The sequence below is a fragment of the Sinocyclocheilus anshuiensis genome, unplaced genomic scaffold, assembly GCF_001515605.1.
Source record: "Sinocyclocheilus anshuiensis isolate Anshui unplaced genomic scaffold, SAMN03320099.WGS_v1.1 scaffold85, whole genome shotgun sequence".
Taxonomy (NCBI): domain Eukaryota; kingdom Metazoa; phylum Chordata; class Actinopteri; order Cypriniformes; family Cyprinidae; genus Sinocyclocheilus; species Sinocyclocheilus anshuiensis.
The window spans coordinates 2,750,662-2,775,260 of NW_015536800.1; the positions used below are offsets into that span (position 1 = coordinate 2,750,662).

General features: G+C 36.7%; 1 protein-coding gene across 2 annotated transcripts; it reads right to left on the reverse strand.

Moving 5' to 3' along the window:
* Positions 1 to 1,948: 1,948 nt before the first annotated feature.
* Positions 1,949 to 17,475, reverse strand: casp3a (caspase 3, apoptosis-related cysteine peptidase a). Of its 2 annotated transcripts, XM_016444342.1 has the most exons (7): positions 17,367 to 17,475; positions 16,557 to 16,784; positions 13,661 to 13,803; positions 13,099 to 13,227; positions 4,344 to 4,519; positions 4,097 to 4,205; positions 1,949 to 2,974 (listed from the first exon to the last, which is right to left on the reverse strand). In XM_016444342.1, exons 2-7 carry the CDS (start codon positions 16,598 to 16,600, stop codon positions 2,745 to 2,747), a joined length of 831 nt encoding a protein of 276 aa, XP_016299828.1. In that variant the 5' UTR covers positions 16,601 to 16,784; positions 17,367 to 17,475; the 3' UTR covers positions 1,949 to 2,744. The 2 variants fall into 2 exon arrangements, with proteins under 2 accessions (XP_016299828.1, XP_016299822.1); XM_016444336.1 differs by lacking the exons at positions 13,099 to 13,227; positions 13,661 to 13,803; positions 16,557 to 16,784; positions 17,367 to 17,475 and adding exons at positions 9,006 to 9,134; positions 9,568 to 9,982.
* Between the last annotated feature and the right edge of the window lie 7,124 nt (positions 17,476 to 24,599).

Genomic DNA, 24,599 nt, shown 5'->3' on the forward strand with positions numbered 1-24,599 from the left:
TGAACAAAGAGAGAGAGAGAGAGAGAGAGAGAGAGAGGGACCCCGTCTACACTGAGAGTGACTGAACTAGAGCATACTTGCAATGTGGTGATGATTATGAACGAGGTGCTCCAGTTCTGTCATGTTGTTGTATCACTCACACAGTGAGCAAGGGGGAGAGAAGGACCATTGTAGCTGGTTCTTTTGTCATTTCTACCACTTGGATGTGCCACAGTCATCTCGAAAGAGGTGAAGTATAGTCCTGCCAGCGAAGCACATACCAAACATTTCATGAGCCCTGCTATTCATCAACTGGAAGTGAACCACCCCAATGCCTTAGGCCAGTGAATGCCTTGAGTCTAATAACCGAGAGCACACCTGCAAGATCATATAAAACAGAACAGACTGAGATAGCTGATATTCATATGCCACAAAGTGCTGACAGGCTTTTGATTTGTAAACCATGTGCAGATATTTTCATCAAAACATATTTTAAAATATAGTGATTTCCATTAAACTTCTGTAAATGGCTATTTATCAGTGTTTACTATTTAAATTTATGGTCTTGATTGTAAGTCACAATGCCTTTGTTATGGTAAACCATGTGTTTAAAATATTTGAGGTCTTTTCCATATCTGAATAAATGATTTCCACTGAAATTGTCAGTGAAATGACATTGGATAACACAAATTGGTTCTTGTTGATACTCCACTAACAGCACTTTGAAATCTCGGTACATCTCAAATGTAACTCTCTCCGGGGGCCTCATTTATAAAATGTGCGTACGCACAGATTTGATCTTAGAGTGTGCCTACGCTAAAATCCACGGCAATGTTCATATTTATAAAAACGGTCTTTGATGTGGAAAAGTACTTACCGTCACGTCAGGGTCTGAGCAGGCGTACGCACGTTTCCTTGAGGCAAAGTCGGAGTACTGCAGCTATTTGAACATCTAAGCTGCAATAAAAATAAAAGCGGTGTACGTGCAAGCACCGAATTCATCATAAACAACAAAGATGCAGTGTAAGAGATTAATTGTGCAGTGTAGTCAGTTTTTGTTATTAACGGGAGTTTTTGCGAGATTAAACTGACCTTTTTAGTAGCCTAATGTTGAGAGTTCTTTACTCGCTTTCTGTACACAATGCCAAATCACATGCAGGTTTTTTTCAGACCGGAGACCATAATCATGTAATGATTTATTTTATTATGATATGAAACGTCCAATTTTTCTCTCAGTAATGTTTTTTAAAGTTTTTCAAGAATGTTGTGATACTAAATGTTTTATTAGTTGTCATGACAAGTGATTTTAAAAGTAGGATGGCTCACTTTTTATAACATGATTGAAAAGTTTACTTGAATTCGTAGTTTATTCTCACTTTTGGAAACCTAATTGTTTTATAATTACTATTATTATTATTTCTGTGAAAAGGTAATGAGGCATGTTTGAATGAATGGCTGAGAAACTCCGCTCCCGACTTCTGTTGTCACTCACTCTCACCTAATGCCTACCGCTATATTGATACACCTGAACAAGCTTTCTAAATACAAACACCTATCTTGAAATTCAAGAAACTAGTCTCACTGACTGTCAGTGTCCTACACACATATACTTTTAATAATATATACTTTATAAATAAATAAAAAAAAAATGTCCCAACCTGCCTAAATATTAAAGATGGTAATAGAAATCAACAAACACCCATTATAGATGCAACTATCCTCTGGAAATACATTTCTGTAAGTCTCCAATCATCAGTTGATTAATAAAGCATATTTTAAAATGTCTGAATGTCTGTCTTAATGAAAGACCAACTCTCAGAATCTCAGTGAAATGTGTATTATCATCCAGTGCACTACAGAGCTGTTTAAATACACAGAAAAATCACTAGTTTATACGCAAAAAACATATATGTATAGTAAACATGATTGTACAACAAACATGAAGTTATGTTTTTTTTTTTATGTAGGCTATGCATACATTAGGAACATCTCACACACACAATGCATGCATGACCTCAACTGAAAGAATTCTGTGTGATTTTTCTCAGCTGACTAATGCTATCAATGCTATACATAATCATCTTGAAGAGCAGTCCAGATAAGTCCAGTCCAGTTTTTGGTTGTTTACCCCCTAAGACATCAACGTAAAGTCATAGCTTCATAAGTGTTTTTTTTTTTTCTGTAGGAATGGACTAGATGTCACCGATACAGTAAAAAATGCTTTGTGTCCTAATGGAAACCTGTACATGACATTTCAGAAGTTGCACCAAAATCTGTTCACATGGTTCAGTGACAGGCACTTGGGAATAGTTCTGATTGTTGTTCTTTGCTTTTCACGTTAAATTAGCACACTGGCTTTGCTTCAATTAAGATGATCTCACCAATTTAATGCCCAACTACGATTCCCATTTCAACGGTCAAACTAGTGCAATAGCCTATTAAAGTCCCTGATTACTGTAATTTAAAAAATCCCAACCTCTCCTGCCACTGGTGATTGTTCATTAGAAGATTTTAATTAGAAAACCAGAGGCAAAATGCTATATAGTCACAAGGTGAACAAAAACCTGAGTACCTGCTTTCACATACAGTATTTTAAATCCCAATAAGAACCACAACACCAGTCCTGAGACAGAGAAATTCCAAACGGAGTATGACCAGCTAATGCTTCTGTGAAAAAAGGGTCTTAAACTCAAACCCAAATCTATATCCTATAGCTGTGGTATTTACAGAAGAGCTGGAGAAGCTCTAATAGTTCCCTTGTCCCTTCAAGCAGTGAAGTACATCTCTTTGGTGAGCATCGAGACAATGCAGGGGATTTGTTTCTTCGCGTCAAAGCCAGGCTGGTTGGAGGTTGACTCAAAGTCGAGTGCCACTTTATGGTTGACCCTGGTCATGATCTGCATGAGCTCTAGTGCTTTGCCATACTTTGCCATCATTTCACAAAGGGACTGAATGAACCAAGAACCGGTCATGGTGTTTCTCCAGGAGTAGTAACCTGACAGAGGAAAGAAACCCCATTAAGAAAAAAGACTTGACATGTAAAGTATTAAAATGATCTTCATTAGGATTTTCTCAGTAAATACTCATATATTTGACAATCTTAATTGATTAATTAAACAGCATATCATGCAATTAATTTTATTAAAATAAAAAGAAATACTGTATAAATGAGGCCCCTGGAGATTAACGCTTGTATATAGGTTATCTATTTATATTTGTACATCTTTATTGTATTGTGGTTCATGTAAATTGTGCAAACAGTTATTTGTAGCATGTGGTTGTTGAAGAGAGAAATAAACTGATGGCATTCTCTTAACAGTGTTTGGGTTCCCGTTCATTAACGTTGGTAATGATTCCAGTGCCTGTATTTAAAAAAATATGAGCATTGCATAATGCAACTGCAGTAGTTCTGGTTTATATTTCACAGAAATGCCTATACAGTGGGAATGACAGAATGAGTATATATAATATTACATACAGTGCAAGTGTAGTCAGATTACAGAATGAATGTCTCTTGGGAGTCTTTTCAGTGAATCAAAAACATTCGGCTTACAATTTACTGTATATTGTTCTTAAGTTCTTAATGTAGTTACTTAGGGGTGTGCGATACTGACAAAAAAATAATATCTCAATATTTTCTGGGTTTTTATCGATAACGAGCGTGTTATTGTGCTGGTATCTTAAGGACTACCGTGGACAGCTGACTCCTGAAGTTTTTGATATTCTTCATATTCTGTGTGGTTGTCAGTTCACACTGAGAGAAATGAATCTTTTCCAATAAGTTTAAACTGATTTTTACATTATACGGGCACTTTTACCTTTATAAAGCCATTTTTTCTAAAAGTGTCCATTATCTTTTGAGTCAAATTCTTACATTTAATCAGGGAATTAGAATAATAAGACATTTGGGCAAGTTCAACAGAACAGCTTTTATTTGAAAAAGAAAAGTTTTAGAACATTATAATTGTCTTTACTATTGCTTTTGATGAATTTAATGTGTCCTTGCTGAATAAAAGCATTAACTGCTTTTAAAAAAATCGTACCGACTTCAAACTTTTTGTGAATATTTTATCTGATACTCACAGGAAGTGTTTGTGTGGTTTGCGTGTGTCTGTACCTGGTGCCGTAGAGTACGCATAGAGGAAGTCTGCCTCCACAGGAATCCTCATAGAATTATCGGAGCCGTCAGCCTCCACACCAGGATCCAGTTCTGTACCTCTACAAGCCTAAATAAACATAACCAGCGTAAATCTCAAGAGTGGAAACAAGCACACCAAGCCAGCTCATTATAAACATCAACCCAGAAAAAACCTCACTCATTTTAATGCACACACATAAGAGGACAGCAGAAATTCTGGACATACCTGTATGAAGAAAAGTTTAGGCTTTCCCACTAGTGATGGGCAGCGGTCTCCTCTGAAAAGGCTAGTTAAGGTCTTGAGCTCCACATAAGTATCAGTGCCGTAAAACATTCCCTCATCTCCATGACTGAGCATTACACACACTAACGAAGCACAGCGGCTGTGGTCGTCATGGGCCACTGTGATAGAACAACAAACAGCCATGTATACTTACAATTGATAAAAAAAAACTAAAAAAGTATAATTATCAACTACCATAACACCTGGGTACAGGCAACTGATTCAGTGTAATTTGGTAATATTTCATTTATAAAAACAACAGGCCTATTTTAATTATTAACAGGCCTAGTTTAATTGTAATAATTACTTACCATGGTCTGTCTGAATTCTGATTGGCTGGCAGGTATGCATTAAAACGTGTAATGCACAAACCCACACAGACAGACAGACAGACACAGAGAGAGAGAGAGAGAGAGAGAGAAAGAGAGAGAGAGAGAGAGAGAGAGAGAGAGAGAGAGAGAGAGATATTAAGCATCATCAGTGTAAACACTCTCAATATTCATATCTGCTGATGTGTGACCTATATGTACATTTCTCAAAAACTGTGCAACCTCAGAATCGAAATGATATGCGGTTCCTGGTAAGTGGTATGTGCCTGTCAGGACAGCATCTCCCACTCTGCGTTTAACCGGTTGAGTTCAGGGGAACTCGCATGAGGTCAGTGTGTGTGTGTGTGTGTGTGTGTGTGTGTGTGTTATCAGAGCAAGAACTTACTAAAGTGAGAATATTTCACACAAATGACTGTCTAATCATACTATATTACAAGGACATGTGATTTTGAGATCCTGAAACGAAACATTGGAATACATTTGAAAGTTCTGCTTTTGCTGTATAAATCTGGATTAGTCACTTTGTTTTTCTTTTTTTTCTTTTTTTAGTACATACATATGTTAACGTCTACTTTAACAGTTTAAAAAGGACTGTTAAAACATTGAAAAATAAAATTAAAAACACATTTTTTAGTAAAAGTTCATCATGTAATGTTTTATAATATTAGCCTACAAGCTTTTGTTTGCATATCGCTCGTGAATAAGACGTGTAGGCCTACGGAAGTGTGTTAAGTACAAATGTAACCTACAATATTTCTTTTCGTTATTAAAGTTATTATTAGTTTTGTGATTACTCGCGGTTGTTATTTGTAGTATTAGCATATGTTAACATATTTAATAAACAATTGCAATACTCGTGTGCGTACTTCAACTTATTTTTATTTTATTTCTTATTTCTTGAAACAATAACCAGATTTCTGTATTTATACACTACACTTCAACGGCTCAAGCTGGAAGTGAATTAGAAAATAGAGACAATCATCACAAATAGGTAGTTTAGACATCACTGAACAAAAGCAGCACAAAAGCTGACTACACTGACCATCTGAGATCTAAGGATTCGTGTTATTAGAATTCACTCCATGAAGACTGACAGAGGAGAGGATTTATTCAGCACAGCCTCCTTCAAACTAACAGCCTTATAATCATGCAATCTGATGAAATCCAATTGTTAAAAACAACTGGGCTGTTTTATAATAACTAAAACACACTGTGCCATTTTTGGTAGATCTGTTCTCAAAGAGCTGCGATTTAAAGTTGATCATTCTTCTGCAGAAGTTGACAATAAACGACAAGACGAAAGAAGTGAAACTGCAATACAAACAGGCTTAATGTCAGGGAAAAACACGTCGGATCATTTCTTTTTCTTTTTTTTTCTACTATGCACGAAAGCAGATCTTATTATGTTTCAACGGCGTCCTCTTGTGGTGATATTATTATAAGAAAAGCTCAACGACTGGTCCTTTAAAATATTTCCCACCACATTTACGCACGATTGTTTTTACATTTGTATAAAACAAAGATCATAAAGTGTTATAAATAGTTAGCATATACAAAATAAATTACAAAGAACAAACACAACATAAAATATAAAGCTACCGCTTAAAAATATATATATTTTTGAAGGATGGATACCTGAATAAATAAACAAATAGTCTCAATGTAATTTTAAACTTCTATTAAGCGCCTAACAACGTGTGAATTTGAACACGACTGCACTGCAGCATGCGCCATTCTAATGCAACTCTAAACTGCTCTCTCTATATCTGCATTTGAGTGCCTTAATCTGCTTATGGAGATGTGTAGAACAGCGGGGAATCTCTAACATCCCAGAGCGGCTCCTGCTTGGGCTAAATTGTTAATTGTCGCAGTTCTAAATAATAGTTAGCAGCTTGTGAAAAAAACAGTTTCTTAATATTAAACTAAAATAAAAAAAAATTGAATGATATCACTTGACTGGTCTTGACGACTGGTGTTTTAGAAATAAAGAATTGCCTGACAGATGAAAATCAACAACATAAATAAATACAAAATAATTGAAGATAAAAAGAAAACATAAGTAAAACAAACAAACATATAAATAAAATTAAGCGTAACATTTCCTATGAGAACCATTAGGCTATTTGATCGTTTTTCACATTTCTCCCAATAATACACATCTAAGCCAAAACATATGATCTACACGAATAAACGAAAATAACTACCAGGACTAACTACACGTTCGTCAATGTTTTCATGTTTGCGTTCAATATCTCACAACAAATCCAGTGCATGCTAACAAATATAGGCCTACACAGAAACGAACACAACAATTACATAAAACATTCTTTGAAAGTGAGAGTTAGAATTGTTCAAGCATTAAGTCCTAAAATTAGGAGATAGAAATTAGTAGGCATAAGAGGGGGAAAGCGAGAGAGAAAGAGAGAGAGAGAGAGAGAGAGAGAGAGAGAGAGAGAGGTTTCTTTCTACAGATGTGAACAAGTTAAATGTAAGACTTTTTTAATGAGGTTGGAGATCGCAGATTGTGTGGCGCACACACTTAAACTTGTCAACGTTGCCCCACGACTTTTATTAATTAAATAGCCTTAATACTAGATCGCTACATTATATTCATTTACATTTACAAGACACTTTTATCCAAAGCGACTTACAAATGAGGACAATAAAAGCAGTCAAAACAGAAGAGCAACAATATACACACACACACAAAGAAAAACAAGTAGATAGAATAGAACAAATAGAAAGCTAGTGTTTTTTTTTTTATAAAAAAAGAAGATAAATATAGATAAAGTAGAATTAAAATAGAATAGAAAGTGCTAGAGTTAGGGGGTCAAATAAAGGTGGAATAGATGTGAAAAGCGCCCAAATAAATATGTATTTATTTAAATAAATAAATAAATAATAAGCATCTCTGTTTATGGGCACTGTTGGCTCACTTCTCAGTGAGCTGCGTTGGATGATATCATTTATGATGAAATTATCAAATAATTTACTCTATTTACCAACGCGTCATGGCAACAAATAAGCGGTGACTAAGTAGGGGTTTTTCTTTTTGGTAAACTCACCGATTCTGCCTACAAACCGAGACAGATGGCATGTAAAGCTGTTGCCCACCGGTAAGTGAGATTTTATTTGTTTACAACGTTATATTTCTTAGCTAATCAACCCAAGGGCGAAATTGAACATTACAAACAAACAAACAAACAAACAAACAAACAAAGCGCTTGCTGAGTCTCGTTATCGCGTCAATTCAAAGAAATGATTGAAAGCACATCTTGTTTAAACACGTTCACAAATCCAAGCGTTGGCATTACAGTTTTTAATTGCTTGTGACTCGACAGATTCAAAGACTTGAGTAACAGTAATAGGTTTAACGGCAATTTCAGAGTATCCTATAACACAAAGACTAAATGAGAGCTACAAGGATGGAAAAACCTGAAATACATACGAAAATCCCTATAAGAATGCCCAGAACTACAAGCAACCAAGATTTACAGTCGTGAGCAACACGATCGGCTAACAGAAGTTGAACACTAACGCCATTACATGAATGAAATAATTCAAACTTTGTAGACAGTGACCTCATGTGGTAACTTTGTGTAAAACACAACATGTAACAGAGACAGGGAGCTATTGTAAATTCTGGGAGGAAATACAAAGTTAGCGAGCAACTACTGGTAGCCAGTGCAAATTGATGAACAGAGGTGTGGACGCGTTCTTTTTCATATTCCTCAGCAACGAGGTGGTAAAATCGCTGTTTTTGAAGTAACTAAACACAGCTTTATTGTTTGTAGAGACACGCAGACGCAGATAACGCACACACAACTGTCGTCTCTCTCTCTCAATAGATCGATCGATAATTAATTAAATGCTATATAAAATTAAATGCTATAATTCATTCAAATAAATGTGATCTTACTGCACTATTTCATCTCCAGGTCTGATTTGAAGCGGGCAGAATGCTAGAGCTAACGAAATATAACTGACAAAATAACCGTCATTTGTACCTTTCCGGCCAAATATTTTGCTGAAAATATCATTAACAGCTTTAACTTGTCAATGCTAGATAATGACCATGGTATAAGTGGGATAATGCACGGTCTTGGCCTCCACGTCGTGAATTAAAATTGTTTAATGCACAGCTAGCCGTGCATCATCTCTTACTTAATGGCCATATCTCAACAACAGGCATTCTTGGGATTTTAAGATTCATCTACTGATACTGAGGCAAAGAGCTAAGAGACAGAACATAGGAATTTATTTGAATGCACCATACCTGCTGTTAAAACCTGCATAATCTGTGCAACTGTCTGATCATTGTAGACTTTCACAGTGTATCCTAGCTTCCGAAACATATTCATTACATTTCCTGCATCTACATCAGTACCGTTCCGTTGGTTCATGCCTGAAAGAAGTGAAGAACAGGTTACTATATTACATATGACTACGACAAAAAAAGCACATAAAAAGGTTTACATGACAAATATGCACAATACTGCATAATATTTTCATAACATATTGATTATTGATAATAGTTAGATATATAAATAGCATTTATTAATATTTATTTTATTCTCTCATGCTATAAAGTACTATTGGATTCAATCGTCAATATTTAATACTGGCCATTTAACAATTATAGGCCATGATCAAAACAACAATCACCTTCATCTGTATCAGCAAGAATTTTGATATTGGTACATCCCTGCCTAGAGTCCATTCTGTTTACCATTCGGTTCATAAGGTAAATGCATCTAAACAATCATCTGAGTTTGATGAGCATTCGAACTGACAACTTTCACAAAACAACACCTTCAACAGCAAAAAACAAGCGTTACCTGTCCTGCGATCAAAGTTCTTGTTATTGATGATGATGCAGTGGCCAATGCTGGGGTAGTTCAGACTGTATCTGAAGGCATGCGACTGAGCCTTAGCATCAACCTGCATGGGCTGCGCTCCTGATGCCCCATCCTTACCAGCACTGGACAAACAGATTACATGCAGGAATATTAACCCTTTGACGCACAAGCTATGAAACCCCCTTCTAATACACAACATGGGTCTAAAATGACCCGTATTCATTTCCTATGTTATTTGAAATCAGCTTATTTCAGCATTTAATATTCCGACCTATAAATTCCATGATCCATGAATATGCAAAATATATTTTTTACAATGACCATTGACCACAAATTAATATTTGATTGTTTTCCTAGGTTTTTCTTACATCAAGTTTACACACATGGGTCAAAAATGACCCATCTATGCAAGCATGATAAAACAAAAGAATAAAGACATTTTGTTAAAATACTAATTTTATCAGTTATTTAGACCAACACATTTAACACTTGAAATATGTTTATTTGCCACTTTTTCACACATAACATACACATATCACTGATAAACGATAACACTGAAATTGAACTGTCTGTAGAGCAACTGTAGTGAATGTGACCGAATAGATGAAAATAAAACTAACAAAATAAACATAATCACACAGGTACAGCGCTATCTCAAATTGTTATCTCAGTGCTTATATGCCTCACAAATGACAACTAAAGGTTTGTGCACTTTGCACACAGGCCTGACACTGAACACCAGATCCTGCACCTCTTCCTCTTCTATTGACCCTCCTGCCTGATGTATACCTGTGTCCGGGTGGTGACTGTGTTTTGTTTTTATCCCACATCTTTCCATTGCCTCTGTAACATGGTTTTGAAGGTGGGGCCTGCCCTCCAAACACCTCTTCATATGTGGCATGACAAGCTCTTTGACCAGCTCCTTGATGAATAGACATCATGCATTGGTCACACCACCCATGTAATCAGGGTGTTGTGCAGTGAAGGTGTAGGCCAGGGGTGGAAAACGTCTGTCCTGGAGAGCCACAGCCTGCAGAGTTTTGCTCCAGCCTTGATAAAATCTCACCTGCCTTTAGCTGTCTAGTAACCCTTAGACATTGTTTAGCTTGTTCAGGTTTGTTTGATTAGGGTTGGAGCTGAACTCTTCAGGACTGTGGCTCTCCAGGATCGCCTCTGGTGTAGGCATTGAGGGTGGTAACATCCAGCACATTGTACCACAGCACCATAGGCCACCTCCATGTTCTCTGCTTACATGAGTAGATGCAAACCATTTTTGCTCAGTCTATTGGACTGGGTCTGAGTTTCCACTTATGGCGCTTTTCCACTGCGTGGTACGACTCGGCTCGGTACGGCTCAGTACGGCACGGCATGGTTAAATATAAAGCTACCGCTTAAAAATATATATATTTTTGAAGGATGGATACCTGAATAAATAAACAAATAGTCTCAATGTAATTTTAAACTTCTATTAAGCGCCTAACAACGTGTGAATTTGAACACGACTGCACTGCAGCATGCGCCATTCTAATGCAACTCTAAACTGCTCTCTCTATATCTGCATTTGAGTGCCTTAATCTGCTTATGGAGATGTGTAGAACAGCGGGGAATCTCTAACATCCCAGAGCGGCTCCTGCTTGGGCTAAATTGTTAATTGTCGCAGTTCTAAATAATAGTTAGCAGCTTGTGAAAAAAACAGTTTCTTAATATTAAACTAAAATAAAAAAAAATTGAATGATATCACTTGACTGGTCTTGACGACTGGTGTTTTAGAAATAAAGAATTGCCTGACAGATGAAAATCAACAACATAAATAAATACAAAATAATTGAAGATAAAAAGAAAACATAAGTAAAACAAACAAACATATAAATAAAATTAAGCGTAACATTTCCTATGAGAACCATTAGGCTATTTGATCGTTTTTCACATTTCTCCCAATAATACACATCTAAGCCAAAACATATGATCTACACGAATAAACGAAAATAACTACCAGGACTAACTACACGTTCGTCAATGTTTTCATGTTTGCGTTCAATATCTCACAACAAATCCAGTGCATGCTAACAAATATAGGCCTACACAGAAACGAACACAACAATTACATAAAACATTCTTTGAAAGTGAGAGTTAGAATTGTTCAAGCATTAAGTCCTAAAATTAGGAGATAGAAATTAGTAGGCATAAGAGGGGGAAAGCGAGAGAGAAAGAGAGAGAGAGAGAGAGAGAGAGAGAGAGAGAGAGAGGTTTCTTTCTACAGATGTGAACAAGTTAAATGTAAGACTTTTTTAATGAGGTTGGAGATCGCAGATTGTGTGGCGCACACACTTAAACTTGTCAACGTTGCCCCACGACTTTTATTAATTAAATAGCCTTAATACTAGATCGCTACATTATATTCATTTACATTTACAAGACACTTTTATCCAAAGCGACTTACAAATGAGGACAATAAAAGCAGTCAAAACAGAAGAGCAACAATATACACACACACACAAAGAAAAACAAGTAGATAGAATAGAACAAATAGAAAGCTAGTGTTTTTTTTTTTATAAAAAAAGAAGATAAATAGATAAAGTAGAATTAAAATAGAATAGAAAGTGCTAGAGTTAGAGGGTCAAATAAAGATGAACAGATGTGTTTTTAGTCATTTCTTGAAGATGGCTAAGGACTCAGCTGCTCGGATTGAGTTGGGCAGGTCATTCCACCAGGAGGGAAGTTAATCAAAAAGTCCGTGAAAGTGATTTTGTGCCTCTTTGAGATGGCACAATAATGCGTCAATCACTTGCAGAACGCAAGCTTCTAGAGGGCACATAACTCTGAAGTAATGAATTTAGGTAAATGGGTGCAGAGCCAGTGGTGGTTTTGAAGGCAAACATTAATACCTTGAATTTAATGCGAGCAACTACTGGTAGCCAGTGCAAATTGATGAACAGAGGTGTGGACGCGTTCTTTTTCATATTCCTCAGCAACGAGGTGGTAAAATCGCTGTTTTTGAAGTAACTAAACACAGCTTTATTGTTTGTAGAGACACGCAGACGCAGATAACGCACACACAACTGTCGTCTCTCTCTCTCAATAGATCGATCGATAATTAATTAAATGCTATATAAAATTAAATGCTATAATTCATTCAAATAAATGTGATCTTACTGCACTATTTCATCTCCAGGTCTGATTTGAAGCGGGCAGAATGCTAGAGCTAACGAAATATAACTGACAAAATAACCGTCATTTGTACCTTTCCGGCCAAATATTTTGCTGAAAATATCATTAACAGCTTTAACTTGTCAATGCTAGATAATGACCATGGTATAAGTGGGATAATGCACGGTCTTGGCCTCCACGTCGTGAATTAAAATTGTTTAATGCACAGCTAGCCGTGCATCATCTCTTACTTAATGGCCATATCTCAACAACAGGCATTCTTGGGATTTTAAGATTCATCTACTGATACTGAGGCAAAGAGCTAAGAGACAGAACATAGGAATTTATTTGAATGCACCATACCTGCTGTTAAAACCTGCATAATCTGTGCAACTGTCTGATCATTGTAGACTTTCACAGTGTATCCTAGCTTCCGAAACATATTCATTACATTTCCTGCATCTACATCAGTACCGTTCCGTTGGTTCATGCCTGAAAGAAGTGAAGAACAGGTTACTATATTACATATGACTACGACAAAAAAAGCACATAAAAAGGTTTACATGACAAATATGCACAATACTGCATAATATTTTCATAACATATTGATTATTGATAATAGTTAGATATATAAATAGCATTTATTAATATTTATTTTATTCTCTCATGCTATAAAGTACTATTGGATTCAATCGTCAATATTTAATACTGGCCATTTAACAATTATAGGCCATGATCAAAACAACAATCACCTTCATCTGTATCAGCAAGAATTTTGATATTGGTACATCCCTGCCTAGAGTCCATTCTGTTTACCATTCGGTTCATAAGGTAAATGCATCTAAACAATCATCTGAGTTTGATGAGCATTCGAACTGACAACTTTCACAAAACAACACCTTCAACAGCAAAAAACAAGCGTTACCTGTCCTGCGATCAAAGTTCTTGTTATTGATGATGATGCAGTGGCCAATGCTGGGGTAGTTCAGACTGTATCTGAAGGCATGCGACTGAGCCTTAGCATCAACCTGCATGGGCTGCGCTCCTGATGCCCCATCCTTACCAGCACTGGACAAACAGATTACATGCAGGAATATTAACCCTTTGACGCACAAGCTATGAAACCCCCTTCTAATACACAACATGGGTCTAAAATGACCCGTATTCATTTCCTATGTTATTTGAAATCAGCTTATTTCAGCATTTAATATTCCGACCTATAAATTCCATGATCCATGAATATGCAAAATATATTTTTTACAATGACCATTGACCACAAATTAATATTTGATTGTTTTCCTAGGTTTTTCTTACATCAAGTTTACACACATGGGTCAAAAATGACCCATCTATGCAAGCATGATAAAACAAAAGAATAAAGACATTTTGTTAAAATACTAATTTTATCAGTTATTTAGACCAACACATTTAACACTTGAAATATGTTTATTTGCCACTTTTTCACACATAACATACACATATCACTGATAAACGATAACACTGAAATTGAACTGTCTGTAGAGCAACTGTAGTGAATGTGACCGAATAGATGAAAATAAAACTAACAAAATAAACATAATCACACAGGTACAGCGCTATCTCAAATTGTTATCTCAGTGCTTATATGCCTCACAAATGACAACTAAAGGTTTGTGCACTTTGCACACAGGCCTGACACTGAACACCAGATCCTGCACCTCTTCCTCTTCTATTGACCCTCCTGCCTGATGTATACCTGTGTCCGGGTGGTGACTGTGTTTTGTTTTTATCCCACATCTTTCCATTGCCTCTGTAACATGGTTTTGAAGGTGGGGCCTGCCCTCCAAACACCTCTTCATATGTGGCATGACAAGCTCTTTGACCAGCTCCTTGATGAATAGACATCATGCATTGGTCACACCACCCATGTAATCAGGGTGTTGTGCAGTGAAGGTGTAGGCCAGGGGTGGAAAACGTCTGTCCTGGAGAGCCACAGCCTGCAGAGTTTTGCTCCAGCCTTGATAAAATCTCACCTGCCTTTAGCTGTCTAGTAACCCTTAGACCTTGATTAGCATGTTCCTGTTTTTTTGATTAAGGGTTAAACTCTATTTCCTTTATAAACAAACAGTTTTTGTATTTCTACATCGGTTTTACACACATGGATCTAAAATGACCTGTATTATTTTCCCATGTTAATTTCCAATCATGCCTGAGTGATTCTTTGCTGAATCTTTGAAAGCAATGCATTTTATCATTTATTATACCAGGTATTCATTAAAGGGGTCATATGATGCTTTTTTAAAGATCATTATTTTGTGTATTTGGTGTAACAGAATATGTTGACATGCTTTAATGTTCAAAAAACACATTATTTTTCAAATACTGTACATTATTGTAGGTCCTCTATGCCCCACCTCTCTCAAACGCTTCGTTTTCTACAAAGTCCCTCCTTCCGACAAGCGCAGTCTGCTCTGATTGGCCAGCTGACCCAGTGCATTGTGATTGGAACTTGAAATCGCATCATATGACCCCTTTAAAATATCTTGTATTTGATTTCCATAAATCATTGTTTATTTGTCCTTTCTTTACTTTATAAAAAAAACACAGTTTTTGTATTTCAACATCAATTTTACAAATGAGTCAAAAATGACCCATATAGAAACCTATAAAGTAAAGAAAGGACAAACTGTGTTTGTTTATAAAGTAAGGAAAAATAAACAAAATGATTTGTGGAAGTCAAAAACAACATATAATGGAACACATAAACACATATCTGGAATAATAAATGATAGAAAAACATTTATTTCAGAGAGTCAGCAAAGAAACAATCATCCATAACTGAAATAACATATGAAATGAATATGGGTCATTTTAGACCCATGTTGTGCATTAAAGGGGTAGTGATATAAAAACGATTTTTATTCAAAAAGTAATAAAAAATAAAAATAAGGATTTGTGATGATCAAAAAACAAGTTAATTGAGGAATTCCTGGAATTCTGAATGATAAAATAAATTTATTGCAAAGATATAGAAAAAATAAACTCAGTCGGGTCACTTTAGACCCATATTGTGCATCAAAGGGTTAAACACTATTTAATATGAGAGATTAATATAAGAGGTAGACCGATTTGTGTGGGCCTGTTCTTTCCTTTCATTAATATTTTATTAATTTTGGACTGTAATGTTTATGGAAGTTTATGGACTAAATATAATGTGACCCTGGACCACAAAACCAGTCTTAAAATGCACGGGTATATTTGTAGAAATAGCCAACAATAAATTATGGGTCAAAATGATCGATTTTTATTTTATGCCAAAAATCATTAGGATATTAAGTAAAGATCATGTTCTATGAAGATATTTAGTAAAGTTCCTACCGAAAATATATCAAAACTTAATTTTTTATTAGTAATATGCATTGCTAAGGACTTAATTTGGACAACTTGAAAGGCAATTTTCTCAATATTTTGATTTTTTTGCACTCTCAGATTCCACATTCAAATAGTTGTCTCTTGGCCAAATATTGTATCCTATCCTAACAAACCATACATCAATGGAAAGCTTATTTATTCAGCTTTCAGATGATGTATAATTAAAAAAAAATGGACCCTTATGACTGGTTTTGTGGTTCAGGGCCACACATGTTAATACAAGTAAAAAACGTTATATTCACGTTATTAGGCCTAAATGCTATAAACAAGCAGGAACAAGTCAGTTTACATATGTAAACAACATGGTAACAAAAAGAAAAGCAAGTGTTAGTGAATTCAATACTGTTTTTGTTTTGAACTGTCAATCACTTCCGAAAGCTGCATAGCAACAGTCGTCAAGATCATCTTACTCTGTTGTGTCCTGGCGCCGCGCGTCCACGCAGTCTCCGTTCATCTTCAAGCGTTTAACGATCACTCTTTTTAAGAAAATAAAATCGTCTCTGTTGGGAGCTGTTCGAAGTGTATCTGGTGACGTATAGCGCGTTATAACGGGCTCTCGGCAGAATGATCACCGCGCCCGCATGCCAGATGGGTGGTTGTATTGTTGTTGTCGACTCGCTCGACCAGCCAATGAGAAGCTGCACGGGAGGAGAAAAACACACAACACATTTCGACGTCACAACCACCCTTTAACAGCTGTGAAAAAAAACCCCAACAAAAAAAAGACTTGGGTATAGTGTACTTTATAAATGCAGCGTCTGCAATATATCAATGAGCAAAGTGAAAACTAGCAAGATAATTCACATAATGGCTGTGTGCCAAAACCTCCGAGTTGTCTTTCTAGATAGTGTGTTCCAAACAAGCGAGTTCACACAGCGCTCAACAACGCGCTCTTCTCGAGGTGTGGACTCTGGAGGTTTTAAGACAGCCGTTGTAAGGAAGGTCAAGTTTCACGTGCCCTGCTAATGCAGGATGAACATAATAACCCATTTGAGAACTCTTGAATGTCTATAAAAGTAATTACTCCAGTGCACAAGTGAATCAAAGTGTTTATTGCAATACAGCGTGTCTATTTATCTGTAAAAAATATTAAAGCTATGCATCCGTATGCATGGCGTTTCTTTGTCTGCTTATGAATGTTCAAACGGACAACAAGTGAAGACTGACAAAACACAACACTTAAAACCTAAATGTTTGAAAACAACAAAGTGGATGCTTACCAGATACGTGAAAATATCCTGTTATTGGAAGCTTGCAACGTACAAGATTCCGACGACAAAGCGATTACTCAAGCATCCAGGAAGTGTGCTCAGGCTACACCTCTATCTCACTGTTAGAGTGTACTCACTGTTGCCAACTCTCGCGAGACAAATAAGCAACCGCAGCTTCAAAAACAAGCCCACTATTTTTTGATGTTATTACCATTAAACATAAGTTATTTTACAAAAATCAGCAAACTGCAACAAAGCAGGAACAAAACTCATCTCCAATCACCTGTGAGCAGAATAGGATTGGACAGATGGAAAAGGAGAATAACACAAGAGCTTCAAAGGGGAGCTGTAACATAGCCACATATGTAGCCTACTAAAATATTGGCTATTCGAACCAAATCTACTCTTAGTATTAGTATAGGCCTACTTGTTTTTTGTTTGTTTGTTTTTTTTACAGCCCGTATAATTAATACATTACAAAAACATTGTAAAAATAAAAAATTAGGCTACTTTATGAAGGAAAAAAGTCATCCCACTCCTCTACGTATACTACTATCATCGCTTGGATTACAACGTCACGCGCCTTCTTATTGAACGTGATTTTTCTCCAATCCCTCATTGAAGAAAAATCACGTTCAAAAACAAGGCGCGTGCGGAGGAGGCAGAATATTTGAGAAATTAGGCTACAACACTTATATTTTTTGCACTGATTGGCTATTAACTGTGAGCAGACAGAGTGTTAATCAATGCATTGGAGAATACAGTGAACATAAATGAAAAGAAACGAAGTTCCTTGTCAGGTTTTCCTAACAAGCAACCATATTTTTTAAAATAGGATTTTTTCACGCAACTTTACAAAAAAAGAAGCCCAAAGTCGCGTATAATACGCGGATTTGGCAACTCTGCTCTATCTTTTTTTGTTGCAACTGCAGTACTTCTTCTTCTTCTTCTTTTTTCTTGGCTTTTGCAACTTGTAATTATTGCATATCGCCATCTACTGTACAGGAGTGTGTAAAGGGACTTGGCAGATACTTTACTCGGGGTTATACTTAAAAAAACAAAAAACCCACAAAGGGGTTTCCTGCCATTTCCCATAATTTCTGCCTGTATTCATGGTATTTATTGCATCTAAACAAGACATGTTCTACATCTTCCTTGGTTTGACATCTTGTACATAATCCATTACTCTTCCCTGTTGTCTGCAATGTATCATTCAATCCAGTATGACTTAATCTCAGTCTTGAGTATACTACTTCTTTTCGCCTGTTTGCCATATTTATCCTTTTTCCTCCTACTTTTGCTTGGTTTATATGATAATGTTTAACTACAGTACTTCGAAGCCTTTGCCCTTGTCTATTGCGCTACAATATCGCCCTCTGCTGGATAGATGGCTTCTTACACATGAACAGGAGCATTTGAGGTAAGAGCTTACTCAGTTACCGACCCAGGCCTTTATCAATTATTTATCAGTTATAAACCATTTTACATGTTTTCATTTAAATAAATAAAATAAAATGTGGCTCTGGAAACACGTGCATATTCTGATGATGCCTTGCCTCTTTTCGTTGTCATTTTAGAAATGTGACCCTGGACCACAAAAATAAATGTTTTAAAATTGAGATTTATACATAATCTGAAAGCTAAATAAATAAACTTTCCATTGATGTATTGTTAGGATGTAACAATATTTGGCTGAGATACAACTATTTGAATATCTGTCAAAATATTGAGAAAATCGCCTTTAAGTTCTTAGCAATGCATATTACTAATCAAAAATAAGGTTTTAATATATTTGCGGTAGGAAATTTACAAAATATCTTCATGGAACATGATCTTTACTTAATATCCTAAGGATTTTTGGCATAAAATAAAAATCGATCATTTTGACCCATACAATGTATTGTTGGCTATTGCTACAAATATACCTGTGCTACTTATCAAGTCAAGTCAAGTCAAGTTTATTTGTACAGCGCTTTTCACGATACAAATCATTGCAAAGCAACTTTACAGCAAAAATTGAGCAGACACAACTTTTTCTAAAATTTTAGACATAAAAGGATATTGACTGGATACTTATGACTGGTTTTGTGGTCCAGGGTCACAAATATTAAAACTATTAAAATGTGGTTTAGAATTTACTGTGTCCATATTTATAATATTGAAACATAAGACTAAAGTTTACTGTTTTGACATAAAATATTTATATAAAACCACAGTTCATTCAAGTGTATTGTTGTATTGTTTTACATTTTATTTGTTCATATATACAATGTGTTCGTTCATTTTATAGTATCTTTAGGTCCTTTTCCCACATGTTGCTTCTTTTGTAGAGGGAGCTGATTCACATGTTCACTGTCCTGTTGAAGGAACAGACATCATAATGTAATGCACAGGCAGGTATAATAAGAGTTTCTTAGACAAGATCTAAAGACATATCATTTCATATCATTAAAGGGATAGTTCACCCAAAAATGAAAATTTGATGTTTATTGATGTTTACTTATATACATATAAGTAGATTCCTGCGGCCCATAGAAACAGTCACTAAAGGCATCTACACTGAACAAAATTATAAACGCAACACTTTTGTTTTTGCCCCCATTTTTCATGAGCTGAACTCAAAGATCTAAGACTTTTTCTATGTACACAAAAGGCCTATTTCTCTCAAATATTGTTCACAAATCTGTCTAAATCTGTGTTAGTGAGCACTTCTCCTTTGCCGAGATAATCCATCCACCTCACAGGTGTGGCATATCAAGATGCTGATTAGACAGCATGATTATTGCACAGTTGTGCCTTAGGCTGGCCACAATAAAAGGCCACTCTAAAATGTGCAGTTTTATCACACAGCACAATGCCACAGATGTTGCAAGTTTTGAGGGAGCATGCAATTGGCATGCTGACTGCAGGAATGTCCACCAGAGATGTTGCCCGTGAATTGAATGTTAATTTCTCTACCATAAGCCATCTCCAAAGGCGTTTCAGAGAATTTGGCAGTACATCCAACCGGCCTCACAACCGCAGACCATGTGTAACCACACCAGCCCAGGACCTCCACATCCAGCATCTTCAGATCGAACACAGATTTAGACAGATGTGTGAACAATATTTGAGAAAAATAGGCCTTTTGTGTACATAGAAAAAGCAGATAAACATCAAATTTTCATTTTTGGGTGAACTATCCCTTTAAAGGATTTTAAATAGAGATATTATTTTTTTAATAAATCTGAAAAGTAGAAATGAGAGACAGAAGTGACCTACAGATGATTCAGTGCTCCATGGGCATGGCCTCTTCAGGGTGTGCTGGAAACTTGGGGAGGCTCTAGGGTCTTTTCTCACACACTTTTTGTGTGGAGGTGGCTGAACCACATCTGCATTTTCCTGTTGAAAGAACAGACATCATCATGTAATGAGAGACAAAATCTAAACATAACTTCTAATGGAAAATAATACAAAGGATTTGAAATAGAGATGTTATTTATTTATTTAACGTATCTGAAAAGTAAAAAGGAAAGATAGGTGGAACTTAACAAATCTCCAGTTCTCCATGGGCACGGTCTCTTCAGAGTGGATTTGGTTGCTCCCTGTAGAGACACAGAGAGTCCTGGTGATCTCTTGAGGGACATGGCAGGCATAGGTGCTTCCTTTGAGGATGCAGTGGTCACAGGTGCTCCCTCTTGGGACAAGGCAGGCACCGGTGCTTTCTCTGGGGACCTGGCAGGGACAAGTACGTCCTCAGCAGTTGCAGTGGACACTGGTGCTTCCTCTTGGGACGAGGCAGACACTGGTGCTTTCGTTTGAGATGAGGTGGGCACAGGCCCTTTCTTTGGGGACAAGGAGAGCACAGGCACTTCCCCAGCGGATGAGGCAGGCACTGCTGCTCCTTTTGGAGTCTTAGCAGGCCTTGGTGGTGGTCCCTTTGGGGGCCTTAGGGGCAAGGGTGTCAAGATGACATCCCTTTTTAGAAAAAATCTCATATTTTCGGAGACTTTAATTTTTCCCCTAAATCGGTGTCTGGCAGGCACAGGTGCTCCATGTGGGGACCCATCTGCCACGAGTGCTTCCTCGAGGGACGAGGTGGAAACAGATTCTTCCTCTTGAGGCGAGGAGGCCACTGGTGTTTCTTTAGGCACTGGCGCTTCCACTTGGGCTGAGGCGGGCACTGGGGCTTCCTCTGGGGACCATTTGGAGTCTTGGCAGGCCTAGGTGGTGGTCCCTTTGGGGGCCTTAGTGGCAAGGGTGTCAAGATGGCATCCCTTGTTAGAGAAAGTCTCATGTTTTGGGGAATTTTCAGTTTTTCCTTCAGTTGCTGCCTGGCAGGCACAGGTGCTCCCTGCGGGGACCCATCTGCCACCAGCGCTTCCTCAGGGGACAAGATAGGCACTGGTGCTTCCTCTTGGCCCAAGGTGGGCACTAGTGCCGCTTCAGGGAATGAGCCTGGCATAGGTACTTCCTCTTGGTCTTCCTCAGGGGACCTGGCAGGCACAAGCTCTCCCTGTTGGTACTGAGGAGTAACAGGTGCTCCTTGCGGGGCCTCCACTATTCCCCACCACTGGCCTGAAGTGAGTTCCCCACACTCTTTCTTCTTAGATGATGACCACAAAAGATCTTCCACCTCCATTATTGCCCACCACCGCCCTGCGAGGAGGGCCGTGATGAGCTCATCATGCTCATCAGTGGGACTGTAGTGCATGGCTGACATGCTCAGTATGGTGAATAAGTGTCTTTGGTGGTGGTAAGACAGGTTATCCAGGAAAAAAAAAAACTCTGAAAGGCTGTTTGTGTGCAACAATTAACTGTATGTGAAACACTGTGGAAGAAAGAGAAGAGCTGTGTAAGCCCAGAAGCTGGTTGCTTTAGTGTTTTAAAATTCATATTATTCACATTATACAAAATTCATATTCAATTCATATTAATTTGATAAATTGTAATCAATTTACTTGTTAAAGCATAAATGCATTCTTGTAGCTCAAACAGGCTATATGGCGCTGACAATGCCAATTTCTTGGATTTGATTCCCAGGGAATGCATGAACTGATAAAATGTATAGGCTACCTTGAATTCGATGTGCTTTGGATAAAAATATTGTCTGACAAATGCATAACTATAAATATAATGTGCATGATGCCAATGCCTAGAGGTTAAAGGGGTCATATGATGCCCATTTTCCACAAGTTGATATGATTCTTTAGGGTCTTAATGAAAAGTCTGTAACATAGTTTGGTTAAAATTTCTCAATTGACAGCTCACTCAGAGCGGGTCTGAGGTAAGACACCAGTCCAGTCGGTGCTGAAATGCTACTGTCAATCAAACTATCGTGGGAGGGGCCTGTCTGTGTGACATCACACAGACAGGCATCTGAGATCGGCTCGATTTGAGAAAGGGGAAAACATTTAACCACATTAAAAAAGAAAACACCGGTTGGATTTTTATCATTATAGGGTGGTTGTGTACACACACTGCCAACACACATTTCAGTTCAAACAACTTGTAAAAGTGCATGTAGCATCCTATGACCCCTTTAAGTAGGTGAATGTGAAAATAGCTACTTAAAAAAAAAAAAACGTTTTACTTGTTCATATACAGTATGCGGTTGTCTAGTCTAGTCTATTTAGTTTCTTTTTAGTTTATTATTGGAATTATTATAGGCTACTTTTATTTGTAAAAAATACTAAAGTAAGACTAGAGCACAGGTAAACAGTTGAAGGATATCGGTAACGGCCTTGACTACACCGATCGGAGGGATTATTACGCGTTAATAATTATCAAGAGTATTTTAAGATATCGAAGAATATAATTTGTGTGCGTGAGCATTATAAAAATCAGAATAATTAATTAGTGATTCATGTATCAGCCTACCTGAAAATTCCTCACAGACAGCCACAAATTTGTCTAAATACAGACACTGAGACAATAGCTTAAACAGAAAATAAAATAAAAAATATATTGATTAAAAGAAACATCCCCAAACCCTAAGTGAAGAGCATACTCACAATCACTCGCCGACTCCCAACAAAATCCAAATTCGTGTGCACTCAAATGAATACTCATCGAACATTCTAAATTAATTTGTGACATAATGGCTTAGAACTGCATCTTTTAAAACTTGTATCACGATGACATATGGCCATGGAATGTGTGTCCTGGCCTGTTTTATTCGATTAAAACTGTAGAAATATACACATTTTCCCCCTTCGTGCTTGTTTATAACTAACCAGCGCTTAATCAATTAACATGGGCATGCAGGAGCAAGTAAAGCTGCCACAATCCCCAAAAAATTACTGAAGGATCATAGTATCACAGGCTACTACTAGCTTGCTTGTTATCATTAAACACAACATACTCAACGAGTCTGTCAACTGATAGGGCAATACAGCACATTTTTGATAAATAGGCTATAATTCACTATAGTTTTAGCCCCTGAGATTATTTCAAACAGTCAAAAGTGTATATCAAAACAAGCAGTAGGCTATTTATAGATGTCATAAACACAAGAAAAAAAAATTACAGGAAGACCAGTTTGTCAGAATGTAGTTGTCAGAATGACCTCCCAAAACGATGCACATTTCAGACTTTTAATGAAATGTTTAGACTTCTATAATAAAATCAGTAAATGAGAATTTGCATGCAATCGTTTCAGAACAACCTCAGATCAGGTGTTATTCAACAGCTTTGCTCTGTGGTCATTAATTAATTAATTAATTAATTATTTATGGCGTAAAAGTGTTGGAAAACATTATGCCAGTAGGTGGCGACAAGTGATCATCTTTACGCGCGAGTCATTTGAATCACTTTACCAATTCGTTAAAAAAGTATTTATTTAGGAACGAAGCAAGTGACTTTATGAACAGTCATTGAATCATTTAGGAAAACGCACTACTATTGAAGCATTGTGTGTTGTTTGGTGTTGCAACGGTTCTGCTCTGGTTTTGTGTGGTTTGTTAGAAATCATTCTAAATAATGGTTATTATTATAAAAGTTGGAAAAAGTTTTTGCTGTTTAATATTTTTCTGTTTTCTGGAAAGACAAGCATTTATTTGAAATGGAAATCATTTGCAAGATTATAATTATTATTTATTTTTTTTTTAAGTATTTTGATCAAATAAATGCAGCCTTGGTGAGCATAAGAAATGTCTTTCAAAAACATTAAACAGCTATTATTTAATTATTTTCATGCCATAATGGAGCTGTTAAAATCCATAGAAAATTAAATACACTATAACTAAGGGTCCCTAAAGATTG

Coding starts and splice junctions, on each gene's coding strand:
- casp3a (XM_016444336.1), bottom strand. CDS start 9,811: ATGAATACGGGTCATTTTAGACCCATGTTGTGTATTAGAAGGGGGTTT. Junction 4,206..4,343: donor CTAAACTTTTCTTCATACAG/GTATGTCCAGAA, acceptor ATGTTTATTTAG/GCTTGTAGAGGTACAGAACT. Junction 2,975..4,096: donor TGCGTACTCTACGGCACCAG/GTACAGACACAC, acceptor TTCCTCTGTCAG/GTTACTACTCCTGGAGAAAC.